The sequence below is a fragment of the Oncorhynchus keta genome, chromosome 12 (genome assembly GCF_023373465.1).
Source record: "Oncorhynchus keta strain PuntledgeMale-10-30-2019 chromosome 12, Oket_V2, whole genome shotgun sequence".
Taxonomy (NCBI): domain Eukaryota; kingdom Metazoa; phylum Chordata; class Actinopteri; order Salmoniformes; family Salmonidae; genus Oncorhynchus; species Oncorhynchus keta.
Window position 1 is genome coordinate 11,489,174 of NC_068432.1, and position 23,206 is coordinate 11,512,379.

Sequence of the window (23,206 nt, forward strand, 5' to 3'; positions counted from 1 at the left end):
CAAACACATAGATCCATGTGTTTGATGCTATTCCATACTCTCCATTCTAGCTATTATGAGCTGTCCTCCCCTCAGCAGCCTCCACTGAGATGTACCATACATTGGTTAATAAAACAAACGGTCACACAATGATTACACAGACCATTGACTTGAGTATCTGTGCACATTTATTTAGATAAGCACAAGCACAAACATTTTTAAACAAGATCATTTATGTGACACATTTCAAGTATGCTAATGCATAGAACTAGAATTCTAAGCATATGACATGTAGCTAGTTCATTCATTATTCAGGTAATGTGCAGGTCAAATCTATATACAACATTAGTGGATTGATACAAAGACATTGCAGAATCACTGGTTGATACCACACTATCTAGGCAAAATGTTTCACCAGCCACAACATGCACATTTCTGGAAGTCACCTTGAAGAGAAGTGTATAGACATTAATGATGTTTAGGTTTAGCCAAATTCAGACTTTAAAAAGTGAAGCGTGGGATGGACCACATTTTTATAAGGAAGGGATAATTAACGAGGGGCTATGCGTTCTATGGAAGATAATGAACGACATGTAAGGTGTGTTCCACTATGCCCTAGCTGAGTGGAACTGACCGTCCATGGAGTTGCAATATTTTACAGAGGATGCATAGAGCCCGGAGTTGATTATCCATTTTAAACCATGGCTATAATTAAGCATAGTTTCCACTAGAAATGTGTTGGTAGAAATGTGTTCAACATCCACTGAAGTACCTAGTAAGTTTACTCAATAGCCACAGTAGTTTCTATGGTAACCAAACAGACATGTTAGTAACTAACCAAACAGACATATTAGTTTAGCTAACCAAACCATCAGTCCTAGAATGCTATTATGAACATCAAATTCAACAATGTTTTCAATTCGACTTTTGGTTTCAAAACCAGCTCAAACAAAACATGTAAGCATGAACTATAGCGATTAAATTTTACATGCTGATATACCGTGCTTCATAGGGAAATAATGCACGCTTGAGAATGCCCTTCAAGCCAATCAGAAACGAGTATTCAACAAGGCCATGGTATAAAATCCAAATATGAGATGGCATGACACATCTCATATGGAAAGAAATACATGCACACAGCATTTCAAGGCACAACAAGGAATAAAATGCATCTATCTGTACACTCCCAGTATCAATAAGCCACATTTCAAGAGATAGCCTTCTTTTAAAAAATACAAATTCTAACAGAGTGCTCAAAGACATTACACAATGCACATAAATCAAGTGCATAAAAACAAAAATCCACCCAACCACCCTTCATTCTGAACCTCTGTGCTTGGACCAGGGTTGTTTATTAGGTGCCATATTGAAGAAAACAGCAACTACCTGTACAATAAGTAATGCTCATATTCATTGCACGTTGCAAAAACGTTTTCCGTTAATTTCACCTAATAAACACAACCCAGATGCACAGATGTGTAACATGCATCAGAAACTATCAACACATCTCTTACTGGTGTTACGACAGGAGCATGACTGATTCATCTTGACTAAATATTGTGGCATCGTGTACTACAGAACAAAGCACGATGGGTCAGGGACCCCATTGCAGCTGGGTATAGTAGTTTATTCTTAGCTTGAGCAGCAGACAGCAAAACACAGAACCTAAGGGCTTTTCACACAATGGAGTTGAACCAAGCCGAGCCACACAAACCAACTGTGCTAAAAAGGACAATCTGAAAATAAAATATCAGAACCAGCCCAGCTTGGTTTGGGTCAGCATGATAGTGTGAAAAGGGTAATAGTGTACAGTTGCAAGCTGTTGTATCCATTGTGCCCTGTGGCCCTCAAGTGTTCCTCTTGGTGTGGATGAGTAGGTCCCTCTGCAGGTCTGCCTCCAGGCTTCCCACCCCCACCTTGCTGCCCGGCGGGTCGGTGACCAGGGTCAGCTTGTTGAACACCCCACGGCCAAAGTAGTCCGCCACCACGGAGAAACCATCATTGGAGCACCGCAGCTGAAATGCATAGAAATAAGTGAGCCAGGATAAAGAAATGATAGTGTACACATCAGTTCTGAAAAAAAATATGATAGTGTTAAATTTACTTTCCTCTTATAGTAGTGAACCTTATATTGATCTTTGGACTTGATAGATTAAGTGTTGCACTATTACTACATCTTATTGAATGACTATTGACTACTACAGTATATAAAACTTTGATGTAGTTTCAAGTCATGTGCCAATAAAACATACTTGAACACAAAAGAGGGAGCGAGAGAGAACAAGAAAAGGCAAGCAAAGAGGGTATTTTCACTTTAGTCACCCCCCTCAGTTACCACAAAATATCAAATCAAATGTTATTAGTCACATGCGCCGAATAAAACAGGTGTAGATCTTACATTGAAATGCATACTTACGAGTTCCTAACCAACAATAATAATAATAATAAATGCCATTTAGCAGACGCTTTTATCCAAAGCGACTTACAGTCATGTGTGCATACATTCTACGTATGGGTGGTCCCGGGAATCGAACCCACTACCCTGGCGTTACAAGCGCCATGCTCTACCAACTGAGCTACAGAAGGACAATGCAGTTTAAACAAATACAGATAAGAAAAATAAATAAAAGTAACAAGTAATTAAAGAGCAGAAGTAAAATTACAATAGCGAGACTATATACAGGGGGGTACCGGTACAGAGTACCGGGTTAGTTGAGGTAGTATGTACATGTAGGTAGAGTTATTACAGTGACTATGCATAGATGATAACAGAGAGTGGCAGTGGTATAAAAGAGGGGTGGATGCAAATAGTCTGGTTAGCCATTTGATTAGATGTTCAGGAGTTTAGAAGCCTCTTGGACCTAGACTTGGCGCTCCTGTACCGTTTGCCGTGCGGTAGAAGAGAGAACAGTCTATGACTAGGGTGGCTGGAGTCTGACAATTGTTATGGTCTTTCTCTGATACCGCCTGGTAGAGAGGTCCTAGATGGCAGGAAGCTTGGCCCCAGTGATGTACTGGGCTGTTAGAAACTACCCTCTGTAGTGCTTTGCGGTCAGAGGCCGAGCAGTTGCCATATCAGGCAGTGATGCAACCATGCTCTCGATGGTGCAGCTGTAGAACCTTTTGAGGATCTGAGGACCCATGCCAAATCTTTTCAGTCTCCTGAGAGGGAATAGGTTTTGTCGTGCCCTCTTCACGACTGTCTTGGTGTGCTTGGACCATGTTAGTTTGTTGGTGATGTGGACACCAATGAACTTGAAGCTCTCAACCTACTCCACTGCAACCTCGTCGATGAGAATGGGTGTGCTCGGTCCGCCTTTTCCTGTTGTCCACAATCATCTCCTTTGTCTTGATCACGTTGAGGCAGAGGTTGTTGTCCTGGCACCACCCAACCAGGTCTCTGGCCTCCTACCAATAGGCTGTCTCTCGTCGTTGTCGGTGTTCAGTCCTACCACTGTTGTGTCATCAGCAAACTTAATGATGGTGTTGGAGTTGTGCCTGGCCGTGCAGTCATGAGTGAATAGGGAGTACAGGAGGGGACTGAGCACGCACTCCTGAGGGGCCCCTGTTTTGAGGATCAGCATGGTGGATGTGTTGTTACCTACCCTTACTACCTGGGGGCAACCCGTCAGGAAGTCTAGAATCCAGTTGCAGAGGGAGGTGTTTAGTCCCAGGGTCCTTAACTTATTGATGAGTGTCGCAAGCAATTCATGGCTACAGACGTGAGTGCTACGGGTCGGTAGTCGTTTAGGCAGGTTACCTTAGTGTTCTTGGGCACAGGCACTATGGTGGTCTACTTAAAACATGTACTGGTACTACAGACTCAGACAAGGAGAAGTTGAACATGTCAGTGAAGACACTTGCCAGTTGGTCAGTGCATGCTCGCAGTATACGTCCTGGTAATCAATCTGGTCGTGCAGCCTTGTGAATGTTGACCTGTTTAAAAGGCCTTACTCACATCGGCTGCGGAGAGAGTGATCACACAGTCTTCCGGAACAGCTGGTGCTCTCATGCCTGTTTCAGTGTTATTTGCCTCTAAGTGAGCATAGAAGAAGTTTAGCTCATCTGGTAGGCTCGTGTCACTGGGCAGCTGAACAAACACACAAAGATGAAAGTGGAGTGACTAGGGCTGTCAGTGTGTGTCACCTGTCTGGTGAAGTGGTCGTGCAGGTCTCGTTTCTGGTCCTGGGCCCGCAGCATGTCCATGACCTTCCGGTTTTCCGGTGTGCAGGTGGGACACTCGGCCTCACTCTCTGCGTAGCTCTCAAAGCAGTGCTGGTGGAAGGAGTGACTGCACAGAAAGTGAACAGAGGGCAGCTCGAGGGGGCTGTTGCACATGCTGCACTTGGTCTTCTGGAAAATCTTTGCGCTGTGAGAGAGAAAAAATTAAAATCAGTACAGTTTCATGTAATGGTCTTCATGAGTTCAAATCAAGAATTCAAAATACAGCAGGGCTTGACATTAACTTTTTTTTAGCCATTTATTCTTTGGACAAGTAGGGCACATTTTTTACTTGTCCGAAAGCTCAAGTCACTTGTTCCCCTCCAAAAAAGGTCTGTAAGAACATGGGCCAAAAAGGTGACAAAATTGTGTTGTGGTTCCTTGCATCATACTTCACAAAATCAAAATAATTATTAATCACTGGTATTGACAATAGAAAGCTGCTGGTCTCTGATCCCATGTATTATATCACCTGCCGGTGTGGCCTTGAGCAAGGCACTTAACCCTCCATGAAGTAAAATACTGCACTGATAGGCTACTATATATATATAACCCTCCATCTGAAGCGCTACTGGGTGTGCAGGACTTTGATCCAACCCTGCTCAAACATACCCAAGTCAGCTTATCAAGGTCCTGTTGAGCAGCTGATTTTTTGTACAATCTGGTGTGTTAGAGCAGGACTGGAGCAAAATCCTGCACATCCGGCCAACAATCCACCTTGCAACATTACAATTATAACCAAATACTGTTTGTCTTTATAAAGTAATTCCCTCATTTAATGAACCAGGGATCAAATGGCTAAGGTGGGCGACTTCAAAGCAAAGTAGCTAACTAAGACAAGTTCATCTATACTGAACAAAAATATGAATGCAACATGTAGTGTTAGTCCCATGTTTCATGAACTGAAGTAAAAGATCAGACATTTTCCATATGCACAAAAAGCTTATTTCTCTCAAATAGTGCACAAATTTGTTTACATCCCTGTTAGTGAGCATTTCTCCTTTGCCAAGATAATCCATCCACCTGACAGGTGTGGTATATCAAGAAGCCGATTAAACAGTATGATCAATACTAAGGTGCAGCTTGTGCTGGGGACAATAAAATACCACTCTAAAATGAGTAGTTGTCACACAACACAATGCCAACGATGTCTCAAGTTGAGGGAGTGTGCAATTGGCATGTTGATTGCAGAAAAGTCCACCAGAGTTGTTGCCAGAGAATTGAATGTTCATTTCTTTACCATAAGCTGCCTCCATCGTTTTATCAAATTTGTCAGTACGTCCAACCGGACTCACAACCACAGTCCACAGGTAACAACTTCAGCCCAGGATCTCCACATCCAGCTGCTTCACCTGCGTGATTAGCGGAGACCAGCCACCCGGAGAGCTGATGAAACTGAGAAGTATTTCTGGCTGTAATAAATCCCTTTTGGTCAGGAAAAATAATTCTGATTGGCTGGACCTGGGAGGGCATGTACCTGGCTCCCCACCCACTGGGGATCTAGGCACATGCCCTCCCAGGTCCACCAATGGCTGCACCCCTGCCCAGTCATGTGAAATCCATAGATTAGAGCCTAATTAATATATTTCAATTGACTTATTTTCTTATATATAAAACTGTAACTTTGTAAAAACATTGAAAATGTATTTATATTTTTGTTCAGTATATTTACACGTCTAGAATATTATGTTTTCAGGGAGACCTTGACAGCATAGGAGTTACTTGTCAATTAGGTTTTTCTTTTAGGTACTTTTTACCCCTTTTTCTCCCCAATTTCAGGATATGAAATTGGTAGTTAGAGTTTTGTCCTATCACTGCAACTCCCCTACGGAAATCGGGAGAGACAAAGGTCGAGAGCAATGCTTCGTCCGAAACACGACCCTGCCAAGCCGCACTGCTAGCTTAACCCGGAAGCCAGCTACACCAATGTGTCGGAGGAAACACTGTCCGACTGGCGACCGAAGTCAGCTTGCAGGCGCCTGGCCCGCAACAAACAGCACGGCGGGACAAGGAAATCCCGGTCGGCCAAACCCTCCCTTAACCCAGACGACGCTGGGCAAATTGTGCACCACCTCATTGGTCTCCCGGTCACGGCCGGCTGTGATACAGCCTGGGATTGAACCTGGGGCTGTAGTGACACCTCAAGCTGCCTTACACTTTGAACACACAGACAGTGTCACTGCGCAAAATAGTATGCATCGTCATCTGGATATGTATGCAACAAAAGTTCAACATTCAAATTTGAGATTTACAATGCAATCTGATACACATCAAATCAGTTCTTGATCTTCTGATCTTGTGTGAAATAATGTTCCATACACTAATCTTTACAGGAAACCTACTGATCGTAACAGTTTGTCGAGGGCTGACAGTTGTCACCCACTTCCCTTGAAAAATAGTTTGCCTTACAGCCAATTCTGCCGAATCAAAAGAATTTGCAAAAAACAAAAACAAAGCTGAGACGCAAAGAAAATTCAAGGAGAGGAGGTACAAAAATTATCAGATTAATACTGCCATTGAGAAAGGTCATGTTTTGTTTAGAGTTTTTTCAAGGTCAGTCTCGTAATAATAAGTATTCTTGCGTTCTAACTACCCGCTATTCTAAGTGCTCTGAACAAATTAAGGGAATTGTTCAAACACCGGCACATTCTTAAATCCGATGATCGTCTCGGTAATGTGTTTTCTGACCTTCCCTTGGTCGTATTCTCACGGGGCAGAAATCTCAGAGACCAATTGGTACACTGATTTACCACCCCAAGATATCCCTGCACAATGTGTATTTGCGCCCCTACTGGATGGAAACTACAAGTGTAATGGCTGTGCTCAATGAAATGGCACTTACAAATGAAGATCCTTCAAACACCCCCAAACAGGGAAACAGATCCCAATCAAAGGTGTTATTACGTTCTCCACAAGGCAGTTATTTATCTTATAACTTGCCATTGTGGTAAAAATTGTGGGTAAAACAAAAACGCAAATTAAAAGTACGCATCTCAGAGCATCGTAGCACCATTGGGTGCAAAAACTCGACTTACCCAGTTACGACCCACTTTTTTGAAGCAAACCACTTGATATAGTCTCTGCGTTATATTGGCATCGAACATGTCACCCTCCCTAGGAGAGGGGGTGACCTCAATAACTTATTGTTAAAACGTTCATTTGTTCATTTAAAGACCCTTGCTCCCTTCGGTCTCAACGTTGACTTTGATCTGAACCCATACTTGTAATTATTGTGACTTTGCCATTGTAATTGTTTGTAGGCTTATGTAGTCTAAATTGATTCTATGATCGTATGCTATTCATTTGTTTTTTGTATGTTATTTGCATGTCATTTTAATATTTGAGAATTAACCACTCCCGCCCCGTGGCTCGACGACTCATTGCGAGCTCACAGAACAGGGCTCCGGGCAGCCGAGCGAAAATGGAGGAAAACTCGCCTCCCTGCGGACCTGGCATCCTTTCACTCCCTCCTCTCTACATTTTCCTCTTCTGTCTCTGCTGCTAAAGCCATTTTCTACCACTCTAAATTCCAAGCATCTGCCTCTAACCCTAGGAAGCACTTTGCCACCTTCTCCTCCCTCCTGAATCCTCCTCCTCCCCCCCCCCCCTCCCTCTCTGCAGATGACTTCGTCAACCATTTTGAAAAGAAGGTCGACGACATCCGATCCTCGTTTGCTAAGTCAAACGGCACCGCTGGTTCTGCTCACACTGCCCTACCCTGTGCTCTGACCTCTTTCTCCCCTCTCTCTCCAGATGAAATCTCGCGTCTTGTGACGGCCGGCCGCCCAACAACCTGCCCGCTTGACCCTAGCCCCTCCTCTCTTCTCCAGACCATCTCCGGAGACCTTCTCCCTTACCTCACCTCGCTCATCAACTCATCCCTGACCGCTGGCTACGTCCCTTCCGTCTTCAAGAGAGCGAGAGTTGCACCCCTTCTGAAAAAACCTACACTCAATCCCTCCGATGTCAACAACTACAGACCAGTATCCCTTCTTTCTTTTCTCTCCAAAACTCTTGAACGTGCCGTCCTTGGCCAGCTCTCCCGCTATCTCTCTCTGAATGACCTTCTTGATCCAAATCAGTCAGGTTTCAAGACTAGTCATTCAACTGAGACTGCTCTTCTCTGTATCACGGAGGCGCTCCGCACCGCTAAAGCTAACTCTCTCTCCTCTGCTCTCATCCTTCTAGACCTATCGGCTGCCTTCGATACTATGAACCATCAGATCCTCCTCTCCACCCTCTCAGAGTTGGGCATCTCCGGCGCGGCCCACGCTTGGATTGCGTCCTACCTGACAGGTCGCTCCTACCAGGTGGCGTGGCGAGAATCTGTCTCCTCACCACGCGCTCTCACCACTGGTGTCCCCAGGGCTCTGTTCTAGGCCCTCTCCTATTCTCGCTATACACCAAGTCACTTGGCTCTGTCATAACCTCACATGGTCTCTCCTATCATTGCTATGCAGACGACACACAATTAATCTTCTCCTTTCCCCGTCTGATGACCAGGTGGCGAATCGCATCTCTGCATGTCTGGCAGACATATCAGTGTGGATGACGGATCACCACCTCAAGCTGAACCTCGGCAAGACGGAGCTGCTCTTCCTCCCGGGGAAGGACTGCCCGTTCCATGATCTCGCCATCACGGTTGACAACTCCATTGTGTCCTCCTCCCAGAGCGCTAAGAACCGTGGCGTGATCCTGGACAACACCCTGTCGTTCTCAACTAACATCAAGGCGGTGGCCCGTTCCTGTAGGTTCATGCTCTACAACATCCGCAGAGTACGACCCTGCCTCACACAGGAAGCGGCGCAGGTCCTAATCCAGGCACTTGTCATCTCCCGTCTGGATTACTGCAACTCGCTGTTGGCTGGGCTCCCTGCCTGTGCCATTAAACCCCTACAACTCATCCAGAACGCCGCAGCCCGTCTGGTGTTCAACCTTCCCAAGTTCTCTCACGTCACCCCGCTCCTCCGCTCTCTCCACTGGCTTCCAGTTGAAGCTCGCATCTGCTACAAGACCATGGTGCTTGCCTACGGAGCTGTGAGGGGAACGGCACCTCAGTACCTCCAGGCTCTGATCAGGCCCTACACCCAAACAAGGGCACTGCGTTCATCCACCTCTGGCCTGCTCGCCTCCCTACCACTGAGGAAGTACAGTTCCCACTCAGCCCAGTCAAAACTGTTCGCTGCTCTGGCCCCCCAATGGTGGAACAAACTCCCTCACGACGCCAGGACAGCGGAGTCAATCACCACCTTCCGGAGACACCTGAAACCCCACCTCTTTAAGGAATACCTAGGATAGGATAAGTAATCCTTCTCACCCCCCTTTAAGATTTAGATGCACTATTGTAAAGTGACTGTTCTACTGGATGTCATAAGGTGAATGCACCAATTTGTAAGTCGCTCTGGATAAGAGCGTCTGCTAAATGACTTAAATGTAAATGTAAAATGTAATATTAGGCCATACTTGGCCATGATTAGACACCTCTGTGTGTGTCTTTTGACACTATATAAACGAGTCACCCTGCAGTGTTTGATTATACCCTGATGAAGACAGCTTGCCTGTCGAAAAGTTGGAAATACTTTTTTTTGCATCTGAGCTCTTAGTGTGCGGCTCTCCTTTATTTTCAACTTCTACCATTTCTGTCAAGCTGTCTATGCATACAGTTTGACGCATACTTTCGATAAACACAATGTATGCACCACACCGAAGGCACTGCAACTGCCTCTGCAACGCAATACTGCAAGAGATTTGAGATTTGGCAAACGCAGCATTTCATTGGAAATGAATGTAATTCTGGTGTACAAAAATGCAATGACGCTGTCGGTGTGTTCTTAGCGTTAGACCACTGTGCCACTTGGAAAGCCAATTAGGCTATTCTAAGAATATATTTTTTTACAAGTAAATGGCCCGTATTGAATAGAGAAGAATGCCATCTCTCCAACAATGTCAGAACACATTTTCAACACCCAATTTTGAGGGCTTGAGGGAGTTTTACAAATCGGAGTATGCAACATTGGTTTCAACTGCGTGTCGGTCATTTTCAGTTATACACGAGTACCGGTGGAAAGTTTTAGGACACCGGATATGACAATTACATTAATATATGCAAATAGCTAAATAGTTAACTAGCGAAACAGCCAACTCAAAGCTTATTGTGTAGTTTGGCTGGTAATCTAGTTAGTCTGTTGTATACCAATATTTTACCTGCTGCTGCAATCTCTCTTTCTCTGGCAACGGTGCACTCGCACACACAGGTGATACAAACACCATGACTTTTCCAGGGTTTTCTGTGTAACATAAAATGTGCTATAACTGGGCAAATAACTCACTAACTAGCAATGATCAACTCACGTTGGTCAAAAAAAAAAAAATACCGCTCGTGCAGGTCAATGCAGGCCTACAATAATTCTAATCTGATGCGCTCTGCAGAGATTGGGAGGACAGTGCGCAACACATCGCATCCAGAGGACACTTTGATCCAATTGTGATTGGAGGAACCTAATTGTTTGTCATTGTGATTTGAGTGTCTTTTTGTCCATTCAGACAACTTAAATCTATAATCTGCTTGTCCAACAAAATGTTTTACATGCGCCGGGCAAGCGTTAATGTGGAGCCTTGTACAGTAACAATTTGCATCGAAGTGCAGCCACCAAAAAAAATGAGATTGTGTTTCTTAGACACTTCTCACCCCTTATACATGTCAGATGAACTGGATGGATGGAACATGGAGGAAACTGAACAAGACCCAGCTCTAGGGGATAGGTGTTTTAGGACTGGACTTTGGTTAGGATGGTCCTGTCCCTCACCTGCTTCTGAGTTCCTGGATCTCGGCGCGGAGGTGGGCCGTCTCCTCGCGGTACTGGCGGATCTTGCGCTCATCGTCCTCAATCTGCTGGCTCTCCCTCTGCAGCTTGTTGATCAGGTAGTCCTTGATGACCGACAGCGTGGCTGTGGAGTTGTGTGCCAGCGTCTGCACCACTGTGGACACAACATGCGTGCACACACACAAACTTAGCAACAGTGCCCAATAAAATGATCCCACTCTGCTATAATAATGCGGCAAGTACTTTTCCTTTTCCTTTTTTGCAGTATTACTTTAGTGCCATGTTGCAAACAGGATGCATGTTTTGGAATATTTGTATTCTGTACAGGCTTCCTTCTTTCACTGTCAATTAGGTTAGTATTGTGGAGTAACTTAACAGAGGCTGGCTCAACAACATTGTTCTCCTTTGGAAAACCTCTCTGGTTAAATCTGTGTTTGAAATTCAGTGCTCAACTGAGGGACTTCACGGATAATTGTACGTGCAGGGTATAGAGTTGAGGTAGTCATTCAAAAATCTGGAAAAACACTTATTGCACACAGAGTGAGTCCATGCAACGTATGTGACTTAACAAAGGGGTTGAATACTTATCGACTTAAGACACTTCAGCTTTTCATTTGTAATGAATTTGTTCCAAAAGAAAAATGAACAATTCCATTTTTACATTAATTCAGGAATTGCATGTATGCCAGTGACAAAATCTAAATTGAACCCATTTTAAATTCAGACTATAACAACAAAATGTGGGAAAAGTCAAGGGGTGTGAATACTTTCTGAAGGCACTTCCAGGTTAAGGTTCACTTAACCTGGAAAGTTCATCATGGATGTGCGCATGTGATGTCAAAATAGAACTGAACACTAGCCAGTGAGACATTCAATGACAGGAAGTGGAGGAAAAATACCCCAATGAAAGTTTGAGTTTCTTTTAAGTTGGTGAGTTCTGATATAATTCAGGCAGTGATTAGTAGGCAAATCTCTACAGAAAGCCCCAGAGTCTTCATCTATAGAGAAGGAGAGATACAGAGAAAAACTGCAAATATAGCCACTGGCTCACGCTCACCCAATAGGGGAGGCATCAGGTTGTTCTGGTCGATGTGCTCCAGGACTTGGCTGATGTAGGCCTTGCAGTCCTCCTCTTTGCGGGCAAAGTATCCCAGCGCCTGCTCCCACAAGCATACTTCCTGGTCACCGTAGCGCTTGCAGGCCTCCACCACTTTGCCATACTCCTCATTCTGCATGTGGTAGTGCATGATCTGTTGGTACCTAGAGAAAGAGGGACATCAGCAACTATATCAATCAAATTAAATCATTGACAATATCAGTACACCAATAAAGTCCAAGAAGTCCAGTGGTGTAAAGTACTTGTGTAAAAATACTTTAAAGTACCACTTAAGTCGTTTTTTGGGGTATCTGTACTTTACTATTTATATTTGACAACTTTTACTTTAGAATATTCCTATAGAAAATAACGTACTTTTTACTCCATACATTTTCCCTGGCACCCAAAATAACTTATTGCATTTTGAATGCTTAGTCGACAGGAAAATTGTCCAGTTCACGCACTTATCAAGAGATCATCCCTACTGCCTCTGATCTGGCAGACTGATTAAACACACATGCTTGGTTTGTAAATTATGTTGGAGTGTACTGATAGCTATACGTACATGCATATTAAAAAAAAACAAGAAAATGGTGCCGTCTTGTTTGCTTAATATAAAGGAATTTGAAATTATTTATACTTGCACTTAATACTTAAGAATATTTTAGCAATTACATTTACTTTTGATACTTAAGTATATTTCAAACCAAATACCTTTACTCTAGCAGTATTTCACTTGGTGACTTTCACTTCAGTCATTTTCTATTGAACAAGTGTAGACTTCAGGGAGAAGCAGAAATATTGGAATCGTGTGTTTCAGACTGGAGAGGTTTAGAGACAGGAATACTCACAGTTTGCCCTTCTCATAGAGGTATAGGACCCCTTCTTTGAAGTTGTGCATCTGGCACAGGACGAGGGCCTTGTCAAATACGGTGTTGTCGCTCCTCAGCAAGGACAATGCTGCCCCCTGCAGGACCTTCTTCCTCTGCCAGACAAAATAGAAAGAGGACAGTCAGAAAGACCAGACAAAACCAAACATTTGATACTCCAGACAAAAAGGTAAGGAAAGGTGTTTGTTCAGAAAATGTAATAAATAATTTAGGCTGCAGGTATGTCTTCTAATATGAAACATTTGGTAAATGTATATCTACGTGAATTTAGGTTGAGTGAACACGTGGCAGTTTTCCATACAAATTATTGTCTGTGTTCCCATCACCTCAGAGTCTTGTTCATGTGCCCAGTCCTGCAGCCGTAGTTCTAGCAGTGTGTCATACACCCCCTGAGAGGAGAAGGGCTCCACCTCAATCATGTGCTCCAGGAAGGCCCTTAGCTCCCGCGGGTTATTAGCAAACACAGAGATGAACTCCTCTGAATTTGCCTAGGAGATAAAGTTAAGTACAGTGAGTGCTGGTACTATTACCACCATTATTATCCATGATACATGCATTTTATCATCATTGTATCATCATTACCATTAGAAGTAGTACCATCCTTATCAATAGAAGCTGTATTACTTACACGTAATTGATAAAGCCACTTTAATTAGAGAAAGGATCTCAAGTCCAAAGTGCTAATGCTGCTAGACTAGTAACGCTAGGACTAATGTGCTCAGCTGCCCGGGAGGTGAGGCCGCCTGTTAAGGTTAACCGCTTACGGCGTACCTTCTTGGCCACCGCCGGGCCTCTGTCCAGGCTGTCTCTTTCCATGGCATCCCGGCTGGGCTGGTAGTCGGTACACAGGCCCTTGAGAAGCAGTGTGGTGCCATCGGGGACGTGGTGCATCAGGGTCTTGCCGTAGCGTTTCATGTTGCTCTCTGCCTGGTCGAAAGGAAGTCGTCCAATGTAACGCAAAGCCTCCTGGTAGTTCTGTATGGAACATAGAGGGAAACAAAGGGGTTTGAATTTCAGTAAAGGCTCGTTCGAATCAGGTAGACTTTACCCAAGGGTATTAGAGGTTCTTTGTCCAATTATAATCACCAATTGTAAAATGTGTTTATTCCCTCAATGTGATAAATATTTTAACTATCCTTAAATGTAGATTTTGACTCAGTAATCTAAACACAGTCAAATGACATTGCTGCGCATTTCAACATTGTCCAACAGCCTGAAACAGACACAAAGCTCTTCTATCTTATTTTATCAGGGACAAAATTAAGAGATCTGGCAGTTAGGCCATGTAAGCAGGGGGGACCCGGTGTCCATTTATCTAGCTCAGACAGCTAATCTTAACACTACTACATCCACTATTACTTTCTAGTCTCTTTCACCTTCAGGTCCTCAAGCTGGATCTTCAGGTACCACTTGTGGTGCTGGTGCCTCTCGGCCAGGAAGACTGCGTGACTGTGGTAGCCTGCCTGGCGCAGCACCTTGATTGCAATCTCCACGTCGAAGTGGACCTCGCTCTCGCTGCTCTGAAGGGGGTTGAACGGGAAAGGAGATGTCAGAGTGTTGAGACCTTCTGTGCATGATGTCATACATACAGTATCTGTCCATTCCTTGTCCATATCCATACACAGCAATAGGTTTTCGATCATCATTTTCTAATCCAAAATAGTATTCTGAAACCCTGGAATCCTTCTCAGGTCAATGATTATGATCCTGGAAAGCTACTCTGTGTGTATGCTTTTGTTCCAGGCCATCACTAAAACATCTGCTTCGACTACTCCCAGACTTAAGTCTGGACAAGAGATCGACATATTAATTGGCATGGCAATCCACGAGGAGATTGCGTGGCAGGCTGACCACCTGTTACGTGAATGCAGCATCAAAAGGACCTTGTGGCTGCAAGAAGGCAAGGTAAGTTGCTAGCTATCATTAAACTTTTTTGTTTTTAAACAATCTTCACATAATCACTAGTTAACAACAAATGGTTGATGATATTACTAGGTTAACTAGCTTGTCCTGCGTAGCATATAATCAATGCGGTGCCTGTTAATTTCTCATCGAATCACAGCCTACTTCAATTTCGCCAAACGGGTGATGATTTAACAAAAGCGCATTCAGGAAAAAAAGCACAACCGTTGCACAAATGTACCTAACCATAAACATCAATGCCTTTCTTAAAATCAATACACAGAACTATATATTTTTATAAACCTGCATATTTAGTTAAGATATTAATGTTTAGCAGGCAATATTAAGTAGGGAAATTGTGTCACTTCTCTTGCGTTCAGTGCAAGCAGAGACGGGATATATGCAGCAGGGCATAGCAGGATTTCTTGTAAGCTTCCGGGTTAGAGTACCGCACCTTAAAATGGGCAACTCTACCCTTTAGCTCAGTGAAAATGTTGCCTGTAATCCATGGCTTCTGGTTGGGGCATGTACGTACAGTCACTGTGGGGACGACGTCCTCAATGCACTTATTGACAAAGCCAGTGACTGATGTGGTGCACTCCTTAATTCCATTGGAAGAATGCCGGAACATGTTCCAGTCTGTGACAGCAAAACAGTCTTGTAGTTTAGCATCTACTTCATCTGAACACTTTTTTATAGATCGAGTCACTGGTGCTTCCTGCTTTAATTTTTGTATGAAAGCAGGAATCAGGAGGATAGAATTGTGGTTGGATTTTCCAAACGGAGGGCGAGGGACAGCTTTGTACACGTCCCTGTGTGTGGAGTACAGGTGATCTATAATGTTTTCTCCCCTCTGGTTACACATTTAACACGTTGGTGGAAATTAGATAAATCAGTTCTAAGTTTCCCTGCATTATTTACCGCCACTCATTTCCTTATACAGCTGACTGAGTGCGGTTTTAGTGCCAGCATCGTCTGTGGTGATAAATAAACAGCGATGATACCTCCCTAGGAAAGTAGTGTGGTCTGCTATTTATCACGAGATACTCTACCTCAGGCGAGCAAAATCTAAAGATTTCCTTAGATTTCGTGCACCAGCTGTTATTTACAAATATGCACAGACCGCCCCCCTCATCCTGCTGTTCTATGTTGCCGGTGCAGCATATATCCCGCTAGCTTTAATATCCATTTAATCCTTCAGCCGCAATTCTGTGAAACATAAGATATTACAGTTGATGTCCCGTTTTTAGGATATTTGTCATTGTCCAAAGATTGCACGTTGGCGAGTAATATTGACATTAACTGCAGCTTTCCCACTCGCCTTCTGCAGATCCTTGCGAGGCATCCCGCTCTGTGTCCTCTGTACCTGCGTCTCTTCCTCTTGCAAATAACTGGGATGTTGGCCTTGTCGGGTGTTAGGAGAATGTCCTGTGCATCCTGCTTGTTGAAGAAAAAAACTCTGTCTAATCCAAGGTAAGTGATCGCTGTCCTGATATCCAGAAGCTCTTTTTTTGCCCTAAGATAATTATATTATCTTAGGGCAAATATTATGTACAAAATAAGTTAAAAATAACACGAACACATAATAGCACAATTAGTTGGGCGCCTGTAAAACTGCTGCCATTTCTCCCGGGGCCATTTTAGATCAAGGCTTATGATGGCCACTCCAATACCTTGACTTTGTTGTGCTTGAGCCATCTTGCCACAGCTTTGGAAGTATGCTTGGGGTCATTGTCCATTTGGAAGACCCATTTGCGACCAAGCTTTTAACTTCCTGACTGATCTCAAGATGTTGCTTAAATATAGCCTTATAATTTTCCTACCTCATTTTGTGAAGGGCACCAGCCCCTCCTGCAGCAAAGCACCCCAACAACATGATGCTGCCACCCCCGTGCTTCATGGTTGGGATGATGTTCTTCGGCTTGCAAGCATCCCCCTTTTTCCTCCAAACATAACAATGGTCATTATGGCCAAACAGTTCTATTTTTGTTTCATCAGACATTTCTCCAAAAAGTACAATCTTTTCCCCCATGTTCTATCTGGCATCTCTAGGGAGACATATAGATACTTTTGTATCGTTTCTCCTTCCTGCTGTTGTTCTGGGATTGATTTTCTACATTCATCTCTAGGAGACAGATGACTGCTGCTGCGTGGTCCCATGGTGTTTATACTTGCGTACTATTGTTTGTACAGGTGGACATGGCATTCAGGCATTTGGAAATTGCTCCCAAGGATGAACCAGACTTGTGGAGGTCTACAATTATTTTTCTGGGCTCTTGGCTGATTTCTTTTGATTTTCCCATGATGTCAAGCAAAGAGGCACTGAGTTTGAAGGTAGGCCTTGAAATACATCCACAGTGTATGTAGTGTATGTAAACTTCTGACCCACTGGAATTGTGATACAGTGAATTATAAGTGAAATAATCTGTCTGTGAACAATTGTTGGTAAAATGACTTGTGTCATGCACAAAGTAGATGTCCTAACCGACTTGCCAAAACTTGTGGAGTGGTTGAAAAAGTAGTTTTAATGACTCCAACATAAGTGTATGTAAACTTCCAACTTCAACTGTATATGTATATATAAATTGTCCAATTATTCATTATCTGCTTTTTTTGGGTCCTCCAATAATCGGTATCGCTAGTGAAAAATCATAGTCGGTCGACCTCTAAGTCGGAACCATGATTATCTGAACCCCCGGAATGAAAGCCTGCACACAGTTAACTCCCCTGCACACACAGTTAACTAACCCTTGGCTTACAGTTTAAATGCTAACCTTGATGAACTCTTCAAGCTTAGAGCTGTCCTTGAGCTTGGTGTAGCAGTTGAGCAGCAGGGTGGTGTGGTCGGCATTGGCCAGCGACTGCCGGTGCAGGGCCTGGAGGTAGGCCGTCAGGTTGTGGATCCTCTGAGCATCCAGAAACTTCCGGATTACGTAAGAAGGCTCCAGCTTCCTGATTGTGCTGAGGGAGGAAGTGGGAAAAGGTTGCGTTTTCAATTTACATTTTATGGAACACAACAGCAGAGGCTTTTGGTGCTGCCTTCTGTCTGCATTCAGTGTTTACTTCAGGCAGCCAGTCTACTCCCATTGTTGGAGCACAAAACCCATTTTCTCTTTTAATTAAACACCAGTAGATTTTCCATTTCATTGTTTTTCTCTGATACCAACATGTTCGATTTAAAGCAATTGAGTTGGGAGAGCCCACCTTGCCTATACAACGGTAGTGGGAACACTGACCTCTCACAAATCCCCACCAAGAATCCAACTGACAATCTAAATGCTTAAGGATTAGCAAAAAAGCAACTTGTTGATCATGTTAACAGGACTTGATTGAATAAGACGAGGGTGGGTAGCTTTCAGTACATCCAAGTTTGTAAACATAGCTGCAAAGAAACCACTACTAAGGGATACCAATAAGAAGAGACTTGCTGGGCCAAGAAACACAAGCAATGGACATTAGACCAGTGGAAATCTGTCCTTTGGCCTGATGAGTCCAAATTTGAGATTTTTGGTTCCAAACACCTTGTCTTTGTGAGACACAGAGTAGGTGAACGGATGATCTCTGCATGTGTGGTTCCTACAGTGAAGCATGAAGGAGATGGTGTGGGGGTGCTTTGCTGGTGACACTGTCAGTGATTTACTTAGAATTCAAGGCAAACTTAACCAGCATGGCTACCACAGCAATACGCCAGCCCATCTGGTTTGCGCTTAGTGGGACTATCATATATTTTTCAACAGGACAATGACCCAAAACACATCTCCAGGCTGTGTAAGGGCTATTTGACAGAGAAGTAGAGTGATGGAGTGCTGCATCAGATGACCTGGCCTCCACAATCACCCGACCTCAACCCAATTGAGATGGTTTGGGATGAGTTGGACCGCAGAGTGAAGGAAAAGCAGTGCTCAGCATATGTGGGAACTATGGTTTGGGATGAGTTGGACCGCAGAGTGAAGGAAAAGCAGTGCTCAGCATATGTGGGAACTCCTTCAAGACTGTTGGAAAAGCATTCCTCATTAAGCTGGTTGAAAGAATGCCAAGAGTGTGCAAAGCTGTCATTAAGTCAAAGGGTACCTACTTTGAAGAATCTCAAATATATTTGGATTTGTTTAACACTTTTTTGGTTACTACATAATTTCATATGTGTTATTTCATAGTTCGTAGAATACTAGTGAAGACATCAAATGTAGAAAATAGTAAAAATAAAGAAAAACCCTTGAATGTGTCCAAAATGTTTACTGGTACTGTATGTATGTATGTATGTATTATTATTATTATTATTATTATTATTATCATCTATGTATTATGAAGTTGAAGTTAGATACATCAACCCCTGGATGAGATCATACCGGATGTACTGTTGGATGGCTCCATCGTGGTCACCCTTCACGTAGAGGTGGTCACCGTACTGCCTGAAAATCTCAGACAGCCCGTCACTGTCCAAGTGCTGGCTCTTAGCCAGGTTGATGGCCATCACAAACAGATTCTTCTTGAAGAGCATCTAAAGACAGATTGAAGCGTTAAGTGCCTTGCTCAGGGGAACAATGGTAGTAAACAATACTTGGGATCTGAAACCTGTCGTTTCTAGTTCAATCTGGTGCCGAGTTGAACATAATACATTGGAGGGGAAAAGAAGGCATGATGTCAGTCAGTGTATTTTGGGCTAACCTCTAGCTTGGTCTGAGTGTCTTTCTCCTGCAGCACAAACATTTTTCCATCCCGAGTCAGGATGTAGAAGGAGCCCCATTCAGCCAGGACGTCAATGATGTCATCAAAGGAAGCGCTGTAGGCAATGAACTTGTTGTCCAGGTCGTAGATTGTCAAGATTTGTTTCTCCGAAGGAGATGTCTCTCTACTCCCAAATTCAGACCTGAGTAGAGAACTTGTATTCAATACATTGTCATAGGAGATAATATATCACCTAAAAATATGCATGTTTGGTTGAATCTTTAAGGGGTGTTCTTCACAACAACAAAAAATTACTGTTTTTTTCTTTCTACTTACAGTCAACATAAATTGATTTAGTATAAAATTACTTGCGTTTCATTTCAATAAAAAAAGGAAATGACCTGGCTAACCTTTGACCTTTATAAGGACTCATACTGACCCTGGCCTTGAACCTTAGGGGACCCATTCAATAGATATGGCTGCTGTGCCACCCTCAGAGAGTTGTTCTTACTTGTTGGGAGACTTGGTGTCCCTGGTGAGCAGCAGGAGGTAGCCCCGGTGCCAGTGGGCCAGTAGCTTGTGCCCATCGAAAGCGAAACAGGGCCCCCGTTCATCAGGCTGGTAAAGGTACACACACTCATCCCCCGCGACAATAAACTGGGAGTCCTGGGAGGGGTCTGTGAGTGCAGAGCAACGCAGCGCACAGCCGTGGGTGTCCAGTTCCAGTTTAGGGTACTCCTTCACCGACAAAGTGTAGCACTAGTCATGGGGTGGAAACAACACCAAATGAAACAGAAGTTAGATAGTGCTCATGCTCCAAGGGAAAAGTAGTATGGCGACAGGCATGAGGTCAATGCCATTTCAAATCTATCAATTCAAATCCTCCTTGAAAATATGACACTGTCAAATATTGAATTGTACATGAATAACCTGAATTGATCTTAAACTTGTTTCTATGGATTTCACTTATCAGAGTGACATTTGAAAAGCTCAAATTACTTACATGGACTTTTTCCAGAGTGGCAACAAATAAGTGAGTGACTTTGTTCTGCTGACGAAAAGCGAGGCCTGTGATTGGACAGGTGCCCTCATGCAGTGTCAGGGTTTTACTGTGCCTGTCCCGGGTTATGTCACCCTTTGTCAACACCACACTGCCATCTGTGAAGCCTGCAATGACATGGGTATTATCAATTTATAACAGGGAGCAAACACAAATGTCAAAACCAAATCTCAACTATAGGCGACATAGGTAGTACTGAAGAACTGCCACTTACCAATAGCCATAAAGTTTAGGTTCTCGTGTACACTGAGGCAGGACACCTCTGTCGGTTTGTTCCCAGGAATTGCTGGGAATATTCTGGTACACAGAGGATTCCCGCTGTCACGCTTGTCCGGATTCCATACCTTCACCTGGCAAACAGTAACACAGCTGGGTTTCTAGTAACAGTTCACAAACAACTACCAAGGAAACTAAAACACTGTTTTTTGATAGTCAGTATTAAATATATCCTACTAAATGTCTTACCAGGGGGTTAATTCCTTGCTCGTCCTGCCCAACCGTGACCAAAATGCTGTGTTGTTTGAGCTGGTACAGGTGGGTCACTCTCAGCTTGTAAGCCTGAAAGGAGGACAACTGTAGGGAGCGTGTCAAAAACCAGATCTGACCGTCCATATGTAATTTATTCTGGCTCAAGGAAGCATAATCATTTCAGATCAAGAGAGATAAATGGTCATTTGCATGGTTAGGGACAGAGGAGACAATTAAAGGCAGGGCCATGTTCGAATACTCTTAAAATGTATATAAATTAGCCATAGGAATAAGAAGTGTAATGAATACAAGCAATGTAAATATGTACTCTTCTTAGTCGTATGACTAGCATGTATAGCAATAATAATTTCCTTATTTGCAGCCATCCAAAGAGCATAATTTGGGCATATAAACTCAATTTCATTAACGTTCTTAGTTAACTTGCTTAAAAAGACTACTTGAGAGGGATGTCTGGTTAGCAGGTTGGTTAGCTAGAATTGGCCAACTAAATTAACTATGCTATGTTAACATCATGGAAACCACCGAAAGGATATCTCCAAGAACGATGTGGCCTCGGCCCGAGTCACATGCAGATATGCCAACCGGGAGGACAAAGTTCTTCCCATTATCTCCAGCGTCCTTCACGGTCTCTTTATCAAAAAACACAAATCGTCTCCACTGTAAGAACGCAGCCATTTTCTTTGCACTGTCTGTATCCTCAGGGAAGAAATCATGTGATACACATCACAAGTCATGTGAGAGAAGGGGAGGAGGAAGAAGATAATTGTAAATTATATATATTTTTTAAATAAAATGTCAATCAACACACGAAATGAATATGTTTATCAATGTAGGTGGCAAGCAATAGGGGTGAGCGTCACAAAATAAAGTGGTTAACTGTTGATCATGTTAATTTTGAAATATCACCCATTCAATAGTGTTTTCCCCGCACTTATTTATTTTATGTATTTGACAGGGACAATTCAAATCAATTAACATTTCTAGAAATGTGCCAGATTTAGCCCGTTTGCCAATTTTCATCTGTAGTCCCTGGGTTACATATTAAAATATATGTAGCGTCACAAACATTACTTACATAAAGTAAAGCTAAGAACTCGCTCAAATCAAGAAACCAGTAAGTAACAGATCAATCAATCAGTAATTAAAAAAAAGAACATTGACTTCCACATTGTTTTGACTACAACAACTAGTACTCGACGACTCAATAGGTCACCTTAATACGATGTCATATAATTTACGCCCATTAATTGAACGTGGACCAATCACATATTGACAAAAATGTTGTTCTCGACAGCCATCACCGAAATGACCTATCACTCTGTAGTATTTGGAATGTGGACGACGGGCTCTTGCCGCTATCATAACAACTGGGAAATCGGAAATCTCTGACTTCCGACATCAGTGCGTTCAAAATAACCTCGGGGAAAAACGAGCTCCGACTAGTGAAAATCGTTTAGCGCGTCAGACTAGTAACCGGAAGGTTGCAAATTCAAATCCCCGAGCTGACAAGGTACAAATCTGTCGTTCTGCCCTTGAACAGGCATTTAACAGGCCGTCATTGAAAATAAATAACAATTTGTTCTTAACTGACTTACCTAGTTAAATAAATAAATCAAACTCGGAATCCTAAATCCGTAACTCAGGTATTTCTTTCCGACCTGAATATCACTGACGTCATGATTCCGCCTTGTTTATTTCCGAGTCCCCAACAGTCTTGAAAGCACCAACAGGGTCAGCGCTGTCCTCGCGGAACACTCTAGTGGTTTCCACTAACTAGATAGCGCAACCACAAAGTCAACATCGAATATTATCGTGAAAATAATTGAAAGCAAAAATGAACTTTTTGGTGTAAATTTATGGTTATGCATAAGGCTAACCGTTTGGTTAAGGTCAGGTTTAAAGAATATACATTGTATAAATAGGTGGGGTTTACGATTTGTGTCTGTGGTAACTACTGACGACCGACTCGAGTGGATCCAATGAGATCACGCCGCGTTCTGGGCCCTATGGCGAGAACAAGCAGGTGATAGCAAGGGAAAAATCAAGAAATCTTTATTAGAGTGCCTACGAAGAGGTTTTT

At 43.2% G+C, this 23,206-nt stretch overlaps 1 protein-coding gene across 2 annotated transcripts; it reads right to left on the bottom strand.

Moving 5' to 3' along the window:
* Positions 1–149: 149 nt before the first annotated feature.
* On the bottom strand, positions 150–22,930 carry vps11 (VPS11 core subunit of CORVET and HOPS complexes). 2 transcript variants are annotated; one of them, XM_052457735.1, is made up of 17 exons: positions 22,722–22,930; positions 21,656–21,815; positions 21,103–21,247; positions 20,852–20,987; positions 20,581–20,744; positions 20,089–20,336; positions 19,578–19,779; positions 19,259–19,410; positions 17,687–17,873; positions 14,387–14,530; positions 13,782–13,985; positions 13,337–13,498; positions 12,972–13,105; positions 12,082–12,284; positions 11,007–11,178; positions 4,126–4,348; positions 150–1,994 (listed from the first exon to the last, which is right to left on the bottom strand). In XM_052457735.1, the coding sequence occupies exons 2-17, from the start codon at positions 21,799–21,801 to the stop codon at positions 1,827–1,829; spliced, it is 2,790 nt and encodes a 929-aa protein (XP_052313695.1). In that variant the 5' UTR covers positions 21,802–21,815; positions 22,722–22,930; the 3' UTR covers positions 150–1,826. The 2 variants fall into 2 exon arrangements, with proteins under 2 accessions (XP_052313695.1, XP_052313696.1); XM_052457736.1 differs by having other exon boundaries at positions 21,103–21,755; positions 22,722–22,926.
* Positions 22,931–23,206: the final 276 nt, after the last annotated feature.

Excerpts from the sequence above, each read along its gene's own strand:
- vps11 (XM_052457735.1), bottom strand. The coding sequence starts at position 21,801 with ATGGCTGCGTTCTTACAGTGGAGACGATTTGTGTTTTTTGATAAAGAG. Across the intron at positions 21,248-21,655 it reads CACATCGTTCTTGGAGATAT|GGACGGTCAGATCTGGTTTT; the intron begins CCTTTCGGTGGT and ends TAAATTACATAT. Across the intron at positions 20,988-21,102 it reads AGCAAGGAATTAACCCCCTG|GTGAAGGTATGGAATCCGGA; the intron begins GTAAGACATTTA and ends ACTGTTTGCCAG.